The 10,751-nt window shown below is 41.5% G+C and overlaps 1 protein-coding gene across 3 annotated transcripts in view; it reads left to right on the forward strand.

Annotated features, from left to right (window-relative positions):
• IARS2 (isoleucyl-tRNA synthetase 2, mitochondrial) overlaps positions 1-10,751 on the forward strand; it is a 45,077-nt gene that overhangs the window by 26,137 nt on the left and 8,189 nt on the right. For all 3 annotated transcript variants that reach the window (XM_042446315.1, XM_042446316.1, XM_042446317.1), the window contains exons 15-17: positions 6,109-6,217; positions 6,678-6,780; positions 9,940-10,065. In XM_042446315.1, coding sequence (XP_042302249.1) covers positions 6,109-6,217; positions 6,678-6,780; positions 9,940-10,065 — 338 coding nt within the window. The remainder of the gene's footprint in view (positions 1-6,108; positions 6,218-6,677; positions 6,781-9,939; positions 10,066-10,751) is intronic.

The following is a 10,751-nucleotide window of genomic DNA, read 5'->3' on the forward strand; positions in this document are numbered from 1 at the left end:
TCTTCTTCTTCTTCTTCTTCTTCTTCTTCTTCTTCTTCTTCTTCTTCTTCTAACACATTGAATTTAGACTGGAAGACTAGCTTGTTCTAGGATGTTCTGTGGATGCACTATCGCTGTTATGAAATTTATTTTCACAAGTGCATAATTACATTTGTATGATGCAGAATATTTCTTTATCTTCAGTGAAAAAAGCACTATAGTTGCCAACTTCTGGCAACCCTATGGGTTGCCAGAAGTTGGCAACTACATACAGTGCACCCTTCTTTTATGCGGGGGATCCGTTCCGGAACCCCTGTCCCCATGTAAAATAAATTGTGCGTATGCTTGAGCCCCAAGCTCAATTGCTTCTTCCGGCGCTGCTTTCAGCATATGCTGAAAACAGCGTATAATGTGTCCGCATATGACGTGGGCACACTGTACTTGAAGGAACACAACAACAAATCAGTAGCTTGTGAATGGTAGTGTTTCAGGATCCTTGTGGATAAGTCAGGAGGCACACAATGTCTGCAGTTTAATTTGGATAAAATGACTTCTGATCTATGCACAGAACTAGCTGAGAAGAGTGAATGTGGGGGAACTATATTTTTAGCTACATATGCCCCCAGTTTAATAGGGAAGAGCACCACTACTGGGTGCTGTTGGGAGTGAGAAATCTAATGCAAGGCATCATATGCATTTGAACTTTAAACCAGGAGTACACAAATGTCTGATAGCAATCTTGTTGAACTGTAAAATGTACTGACAGTTTTTTTTTTTAATTTCCTAGCAACTCTGGGAAGCACTAGTATAATCAGCAAACAATATGTTTATCTAAGGACTCTTTGCACTTTGTATTCAAACTGTTCAGTTCAATGATCGTGAATTTTGAACAGCTTTGTTGCCCTTCCAAAATCCTTACAGCATTCTTTAAGAAACTGAAAGACATTTAAAGATACATTCTGTACAAGAATGATGGGGGGGGGGTAGTTCTCACATTATGAATGTGTTGGGAGTATAGCTTCCATTCTGTGCACTTCAAAGTGAACTCATATGACCTGAAACAATGTGATAACTGATTGAAAGCTCCACTATGTGGAGGCCACATCTGGGGCCACAAGAGAAGGTTTCTGTTGGTAGTCACTCAGACCCATTTCCCAGAGGTTCCAAACTGCAGAGAGATGGCTGACTTTCACCCTCTTCTTAGGTCTAACCTGCACTACAGAAATAATGCAGTTTAACACCACTTTAACTGCCGTGGTTCAATATTGTGGAATTCTGTCAAAGAACTCTGGTGCCACAACAAACTACAAAGCCCAGGATTCTGTGGGATGGAGCCTCAACAGTAAAAGTAGTGTCAAACTGCATTATTTCTGCAGTGCACATTAGGCTTGATTTCAGTAAGGCCTTTGACAAACTTTCCCATGACATTCTTGCAAACAAGCTTGTAAAATGTGGGCTAGACAAGGAAACTGTTACATGGATTAGTAATTGGTTGACCAGCCGAACCCAAAGGGTGCTCAACAATGGCTCCTTTTCACCCTGGAGGGATGTGACCAGTGGGGTCCCACAAGGCTCTGTCCTGGGCCCAGTGCTATTGAACATCTTTATCAGTGACTTGGATGACAGAATTGGGGGCATACTTATCAAATCTGCAGATGACACCAAATTAGGAGGAATAGCTAATACTCCAGAGGACAGGACCAAAATTCAAAACGACCTGAATAGACTAGAAAGCTGGGCCAAAGCTAACAAAATGAAATTCAACATGGAGAAATGTAAGGTACTGCACTTAGGGCAGAAAAATGAAATGTACAGATATAGGATGGGGGACACCTGGCTGAACAAGACTACATGTGAAAGGGATCTAGGAGCCCATGTAGACCACAAGTTGAACACGAGTCAACAGTGTGATGCAGCAGCTAAAAAGGCCAATGCAATTTTAGGCTGCATCAATAGAAGTATAGTGTCTAGATCAAGAGAAGTAATAGTGCCACTCTATTCTGCTTTGGTCAGGCCCCACCTGGAATATTGTGTCCAGTTCTGGGCACCACAATTCAAAAAGGACATTGAGAAACTGGAGAGTGTCCAAAGGAGGGTGACTAAACCATGTCCTATGAGGAAAGACTCATTGAGCTGGGGATGTTTAGCCTGGAGAAGAGAAAGTTAAGAGGTGATATGATAGCCCTGTTTAAATACATGAAGGGATGTCATATTGAGGAGGGAACAAGCTTGTTTTCTGCTGCTCCAGAGAACAGATCATGGAGCAATTGATACAAACTGCAGGAAAAGAGATTCCACCTGAACATTAGGAGGAACTTCCTGACAGTAAGGCCCGTTTGACAGTGGAACACACTCCCTCAGAATGTGGTGGAGTCTCCCTCCTTGGAGGTCTTCAAACAGAGGCTGGATGGCCATCTGTCGGGGATGCTTTGAGATTTCCTGCATGGCAGGGGGTTGGACTGGATGGCCCTTGCAGTCTCTTCCAATTCTACGATTCTATGATTCTAACCATGCAGTAAAATTAGTAGTAGTTTTGCAGTAACTTGGGTTTGTCTAAATCCCTTTTTTACTATTCAAAATTTGTGATACAATGATGAGAATCAGTGGTTAGCCACATTTTTTAAAAAAATCAAGAAGGAAAAACTTAATTCACAACTAGTCTTTTATTCCTGTTTCTGTGCTTATGGTATCTTCAGTGTGAAGTACAGTATTTGTGCTTTTTAAGGTAGGAGGACAGGAATCAGTGTGGAGATCCTATTTGGATTATTAAAAGTTCTTTTCACTCCACTTTTACTTCTCAAATATTTTCATGCTAGATAGAAGTATACTAGAAGTATGTTAATTGTGAAGGGCTTCAGCTTAGTGATAACACTTATGCTTTGGATGCAAAAAGCTCCATGTCCAATTTGCAATGTCTCTAAGTGAAAGATGGGGAAATTCCTGTCTGTGACCTCTGTGCATGCATATTAGTATTAGTATTTGGGATTAGCAACTTCAGGAGTTTCAGTCATTCTAGTATGCTTGAAAAATCAGCTGGGAAATTTTCTTTTTGCACATTACTGACAACCATCCTCTTAGTGCCAGTTCCTATGTAAGATGCTAGCTCCAGAAGATGGCATGTATTTGTGCATTTACAGTTCTTTTTCACTGTCAAGTTTCAGGTTTACAGTTCACATCAGCTCTAGTCAGCAAAGCCAGAGCCAAGAGATGATTAGAGTTGCAGTTCAAAACATCTGGAGGACCACTGTTGCCCTCCCCAGCTGTAGAACCACTATGCAGCCCTGTTTATATTTTAATGTTGGCTGGAGTGTTCATTGAATGTTAAGAGTTCTGATGAAATGCAGAAGAATAAAACTCCTCAGGTTCAAAAGAACTTGAAAAGGTTCCACTGACTGTGTTGGCTGTAGTCTACGAAAGTAACTTTTCCAAGTTCTGGAAGCCAGCAACTTTGAGTTCTAATCCATTGCATTCTTATGGAAATACAAGCTGGAAATTGAGGTGATTCACCTTAGAATTGGGTGTGTCCTCTGTATTCTTGTACTTGCTCAGAGGGATAGCCACTTAAAAAGTAAGTCTTTTTTCTTCCGGATGTAATGTCCTGCTTGATTATCTGCACTTTTAAAATGTTGCAGAATTCTGAACATTAAATCCCCTTGCTTTCCTTGTACTTTTAAAAACAATTGGCTGGCTGGCTTTTTTGCACATTTTTGGGAATCCATCTGTTTTTGACATAGAGCAGGGCTTGGGACTGTTCTGGCCTGTAGAAGTTTATAGTTTATAATTCCCATCAGCCCTTGATAGCAAAGCCAGTGCTGAGGGATGATGACAGTGAAGTTTGCAAAATGTCTGGAGGACCACAGTTGCCCATTCTCGGTATAGAACCATTGTGCTACCTTATTGACATTTTAATGTTGATTGGAGTGTTCTGTATCTAGGAATACTCCATTATCACAGCTTGTTTTCTTTATGCAGAACTACCTGTATACATAATCCTGGCTAGCACTTACAGATATGACAATCCTTGGATTGTCCTATAAAATCAGCACCTCTCTTGTTCTTTCTCTCTTTGGAATAGTGCTCAGATGTCTCTCTCCAGGACAGAGCAGTACAAGTCCCCCATGGAGCTGTTGCACTAATGTTTAACTAAATGAACTGTATTGTTTTATAGCAAGCTTATCTTGTTTGAGTTTTTGTGCTGACAGGGTATTTAAAGGAAAAGGCCTGGATAATTGTATTTGCCAGCAAAGTACACTGTGTTTAATCTATGGGTTAAAGTCTCTTATTATCAAAGATACGGAATAAGGCACTCAAAAAGGGGGGGGGGTCATAAAGGCCTGCAACCTTTAACTGTAAATAATAACCCTAATTAAACCTTTCTATCCATGTTCTAAACTGCAAAGTATCCTATGGGTGGGAAGGAGTAATATCAGCATCAAGATATGTGTGGTGATCAGAGTGAATCATTGTGGAATTCTCTTCCAAAAACCTGGTCTGGCATAATAATTTTTAAAATTAGTCTCAGATGTGCTTTAATCTTACATGGGATAGAACCTTGAAATGATAGGCAGTTGTTATTTTCTCCCCCTGTAAAGCTTTCTGCCAGAGTGGGACTCACTTTCCTTGTTGGATATTTTTGGACTGCAAATCCCATGAGACCTAAATAGTACAGCCAAAGGTGAGGAATGCTGGGAGCTGACATCCATCAATACCTGGAGGGCTCCATGATCCCAATCGCATACTGTATGGAAACAGTTATGTGCAACCTATTTTCTGTGCCTGTAGTAATGGAAGGCTTTTCTTTTCAACCAACCAGTGTTTCTATATAGTTTCATCACTACTTTGCCTATTTTGAACATGTTACCTTTCATATTTTGTCAGTATATTTTCCTAGCTATCTTTCCCAATATCTTTCATCTGTTCAGAGTTTGAGATTGAAGGTTAGAGATGTAAATATAGACCAGACCATAGTAAAGTTACTTTTTGCTGGCAGAGGATACTGGGAGTTATCATCCCGAAAATAGTTTCTTTAAACTGTGAGGAATATACATCTCTAATTCAGGTCCAGGTCCTCCTGTGTCATGTTGGCTGCCAGATATGCTAGGTCTGCACAGCCGTTTCATTGCTAGGGCAATATAGTGATTTCTGTGAGTTCCCAAGCTGAGCAACGCCCTGCTGTTCAAGTGAATGTTGCAGACCTTGTACTGTACCTGTGTAGGCTTCAATAGACAAGCATAATTGGAGGAATGGTGTGACCTTGGTCACATCATGCTTGTTTCAGGTGTATCCAAATATCAATGCTGCATGAGGGATAAACCACAAAGAGTTGCAAAAGTGAGGTTTCAAAGAAGCAGTTGAGCACTAATGCAGTGATATCTTGTAGCACATTTGAGACTATGTGAAAGAAGTTGAAGCATTGGGGGATGGGATGCACACAGTTTCATTAAAATTATGGTTGACAGGTTTAATGTGAGACGGGATTTAATAATTTGAGTGGGGAGGGATTTTAGCAGGTGGAGCTTCTCCTTGCATAAGACTTGAGTGATGATAGAAGTTGCACCTTCAAAAATTCTACCGCTGTTGAAAGCATAAACATTGTGTACTATGTTGACTCTTGCAACTGGAAATGGGAGCAGCTGTGCTTCTTTACTGGGAATATGGAGCTAGTTTAACAATGGGCCAAAACACACTGCCAAAATAATCCAGTTTCACACCACTTTAACTGGCTCTGACTCAGTGCTAGCAAATTCTGGGAACTGTAGTTTTGTGAGACATTTAGCCTTCACTGTCAGAGAGCTCTGGTGCCACTACAAACTACATTTCCCAGGATTCTCTAGCACTGAGCCAGAGCAGTTAAAGTGGTCTCAAACTGGATTATTTCTGCAGTGTGTTTTGGACCAACACTTACATTTTATATATTTTTAAAACTATTCAAACCTTTTGGGACATATCATTTTATTTATGACAAGAGTTCAGATGGTTATTTTAGAAAACAGTCTTTGTATACTTTGCTGCATATATGTCACATAAATGTTATTTTTTGGGGGGGGGGAATCAGTACTGAAGTAAAAGCTCAGAGCAACTTAGATCCTGCTTTAAAAATACATCTCTCTCTCTCTCTGTCTCTCTTAGATGCAGGTGAAACAGCAGATTTATACTTAGAAGGGAAGGACCAGCTGGGAGGCTGGTTTCAGTCATCTCTCCTGACTAGTGTTGCTATACGAAAGAAAGCACCATATAAGTAAGTTAAGGGCTCCAGCATGGGATTTAACGGAAACCAATTTATTTGGCCAACTATGGCGGCAAAACACAACACACTGGCGGCAAAGCACCACCTTTCTTTGCTGCACATTGTTGCCACAGCAACCAAACCACGTGGCAACGATACACAGGCAAGAAGAGGCTTCTTTCTTAGGATGTTGTAAGGGCTGCAATGCAGCCCTATGATGCCCCATCCTGGCACAGACATTTGGGCGCTCTGGCGCCCATACTTCATGCTCATGCCCCTCAATAATGGCATCGCCCGCACATACTAGGGCTCGGGAGCGTGCAGTTGCTGCCCTCTCCCGAAGCCTACTTTTGTCCCCATGATGGCGCTTCCCACCTGTTTGTACTGGGCTTATATCAGCAAACAAATACTTAACAGACATTTCATTAATTGTCAAAGGAAAAGTATAGTTATCAGATTATTTTTATTTTAGGACTCTTGTGGTTCATGGATTCACCCTTGGTGAAAAAGGAGAAAAGATGTCTAAATCAGTTGGCAATGTGGTGGACCCAGATGTGGTCATCAATGGAGGCAATGTGAGTAGTTACCTAGTTAATATGTTTGCAAAGGTGAAAGCACAATCCACTGGTTCACAGTTGCTTATCCTGAGTAGTAATTATAAGTCTCCAAAGCAGCAGCTTTGTACAGTTGTTTCCTGCTTGGAAGAATCTGCTTTGCTTTAAATCCAGTACCCTCAGCAGCAGTTAGAAGACTTTCTAAGAAGGCTAACCTAGTTCCCGGATGAATAGCCTGAAAAGTGGGCAGATGGAAAGATTGTGGTTTTCGTGGCACATTAACCATAAGGGAAGAAAAGTCCCCAGAAGATCAATGGGTCGCATACATTGGGCCCTTAGTATCCTCTAGGATATGGTTCCAGGACCCCCCTGTGGATACCAAAATCCATGGATACTCAAATCCTATTAAATAAAATAGCATAGTAAAATGGAGTCCCTTATATAAAACTGACAAAATCAAGCTTTGTTTTTGGAGGGTGTGTGTGTGTGTGTGTGTATTTTCAAACCAAGGATGGTTGAACCTGTGGATGCAGAATCTGTGGACATGGAGAGCCTACTTTGTGATCAAAACCCATTTCTTCAGTTCAGACTGCCTTTGGTATTAATTGGTACTTCCAGATTTCTAATTAGGTTGTTGTTTGTTTGTTGTTTTTGGTGCCTAATTCCCATTTAAAGTGAATGGCACTTGGATAGGAATACATTTTTCAAAAATTTGTCTATTTATCTAAAACTGTTCTTCGCTGCACTCGGATAGTTTAGTCCAATGATGGCAAGCCTTTTAGAGACCGAGTGCCCAAACTGAAAGGCATTCCCTCACTGGGTGTCACCCAGTGCCATGGAGTGGCTGAATCTGATGGATGGGACTTCCAGGGGCGGGACTTCCTCAGAGACAAAGGTATGGGAGGGCGGGGAAGAGGGGAAACAGGCATGTGCCTGTTCTTCATCTTCTCCCGCCCTCCCATGCCTTTAGCTGTCTACAGGGAGGCAGTTAAAGACACGGGAGTGCAGGGGAAGGGAAGGAACAGGCACACACCTGTTCTTCCTCTTCCTCCACCCTCACATCTCTCCACATGCCATTAGAGGTGGTTTCGCACACCAGAGAGGGCACACATGCCATAGGTCCACCACCACAGATAAAATCTAAGATGTCTTACAAATTGCTTCTAACTTTGTTTTTTTATAAAATACAGTGCGCCCTTGCCTTATGCAGGGATCCATTCTGGACCACCACCACCCACATAAGGCAAATACCGTGTACGCATGAGCCCCATTGAAAACAATGGGGCTCATGCATGTGCCTTTTTTCACTCTTAAGAGACTTACCAGTATATGGCATTCCCTCTCCCCCACCCCATCATGCCTTCTCAGTTTTATCCATAGTTTCCCTGTATAGCAGAGTTTTACGGAGGAGTACTCTAATCTGTTTTTACTGAAGCTCCACTGAAGCCTATTCTGCTTCTGAATGGTTTATCACTTGTAATATAGGGAAAGTAAAATGAGATAGTTCAAAGCTTGGCTCCAATTGTTTTGAAAATGCAGGAGGGTGGTCTGTAATGGTGCAGGTGAAAAATGTCTCCAAGTGTCTGTCTTTGGAGCTGAATTATCCTGAATATCCTAAAACATTCACTGGAACCTAATCTGACGTCCTCACCCACATATATGAATCATTATAAAAATGAAGCAGTTTTATTGCAACCTACCTTACTTATCAGTGCCAGTGGGATTGGAAGTAGGAGTGGTTTTCATGCCAAGTGCCTTTACACTCAGTTTGAACCTTTTATTCCATTGGCTAGTGAAAAATATGTTATCTTTGGCAATAGTTGATTTCACCTCCTCCATGGGTGATCCTCTATCTAATACATGATTACCCATCATAGCCATTGGTACTCTTCAGATGTAACGGATCCATTTCAGAATTTGGAATGTCACTGCTTGGAAGTAGTCCATCATGTGTTTTCTTGTCATTCCTCAACCCCATGTAATTTGTTATTTTACTTGTTTATTATGTTCCTCATTATTTGGGATGGGAGCATTGTTGAGATAATGGAGGACTGCTTCTCCTCGTTTTGATTCCTTCCATTGTATTGTCATGGGACTTGGTTAGATGGTATGAAACCAGATGTATGGCAGCATTTCATAGCCAGCATGCCTGAAGGGACAATACCCTTTTTTAAAAGTAAAAAAGTGAGATTGTCCCCATATACCTGACCATTTTATATAGAGAAGAAGACATAATTGCCTCTTTCCTAAGAGGCAATGTCCCCCCCCCCCAAAAAAAAAGACAAAGAATGTGTAAAAGGTATTTACTTCCCTCCCCACTGCCCCTGCTAAAATTGTGGTGGCCGTTGCATTATTTCAGGAAATTCTGTGGCCTCATTAATACAACAAGTAACTAATTACAGGTTAGCATTATTATTATTATTATTATTATTATTATTATTATTATTATTATTATTGAAACATGTTATTTCTGAACTCTGACCCATCATAATCTAATGCTTGGGGTGTCAACTGAGCTCCCTCACACCACTCTCTTGCTTAAACTCAAATTTGAAATTAGGATCAGATTATGCCAGTATGTTTATTTGTGATTCTGCTTTTAACGCATGAACAAAATTTTAGTTTGCCCAGCCGTGGGTCCTCAGATGTCAGGCTACAATTCTTGTCATCACTGGCCATTGGATTTGCTGACTGGGAATGAAGGTAGCAATCATCCTGAAATAATCTGGGAAAACAGGGTTGAATAATGGTGGTCTCGAAGTGTTGGAGGAGGATATGGAAAATGTATTCCCCTAAGCTTCAGAGGCATGTTAAGGGTTGTTGTCTAATTCTCTTCTTCACCATTCTTCTTAGTATTTGTACCAACTGTTTATAATACAGTTCAGACAGCAGGTGGCAGCAGTAGTTAGAACAAAGTAGCAAAAGAGATCCTATGATGACTTCTTTCAACAGTTAAGTAGGAATATAGATCTTTGCTTATTTTTGTCATTACATGTAAAAATTAAAGTTATGAAAAATTGTCCATCAGGGCAAGAGGACAAGAGTTTTAGTGTGTTTCTTGTCAAGTCTCTATGCACAGCTATAAATGTGTTGTGTGTGTAAGGGAGATGTAAGCTGGTCACAGTCTTTATTAAACAATCACCAGGATTTAAGGGAATCTCCCATCTTGTCAATGTCCAGGACCACAGCACTGAACCTCCATATGGTGCTGATATTCTGCGCTGGTGGGTAGCAGAGTCAAATGTCTTCACAGAAGTGCTGATTGGGCCAGCTGTGCTCAACTCTGCGCGGGACGACATCAACAAGGTAGGAAACCAACCCACCCCTCCTTAGCAAAAACACAGTGCCTCTTCTTACAGTTTTTGATTGGTTGGGTTGTTTTAGAAACACTAGTCAAGAATACAAATTGAGAAGGGAGCAAGCTTGTTTTCTGCTGCTCCAGAGAACAGGACCCGGAACAGTGAATGCAAGCTACAGTATTAGCAAACTATATCATGTGACTTTCATAGTAATATAGATTTTCTCTCTTCTTTCTTCCCTGAATTTATAAACAAACTTTATTTATTTATTTATTTATTTAGGTATTTATATCCCGCCCTTCAGCCCTAATGGCTCTCACAGCGGCTTATAATTATTATTTTTAATCAGACAGTTCCTTACCCTCAGGCTTACAATCTAAAAGACACGAAACAAAAGGAGAAGGGAATGGTGGAGGGAAAGGGGATGAGGTCCAGTGGTTCTTCTCTCCCTCTGAGGCCTGGACCAAGGCAGATGGATTGGAGGGAGGGCTCTTCCTTCTTCCAGGCTAGTCCTGATGGAGCTGGACCTGCCTGGTGGACTCCCTCTCAGGCCGGCGGATGGCAGTTATGAAGGGCGGCATCTCCTTCCTTCAGGCTAGTCCTGATGGAGCTGGACCTGCCTGGTGAACTCCCTCTCAGGCCAGCAGATGGCAGTTATGGAGGGCGGAGTCTCCTTCCTTCAGGCTAGTCCCG

Source organism: Sceloporus undulatus, chromosome 1 (assembly GCF_019175285.1).
Source record: "Sceloporus undulatus isolate JIND9_A2432 ecotype Alabama chromosome 1, SceUnd_v1.1, whole genome shotgun sequence".
Classification (NCBI taxonomy): Eukaryota; Metazoa; Chordata; class Lepidosauria; order Squamata; family Phrynosomatidae; genus Sceloporus; species Sceloporus undulatus.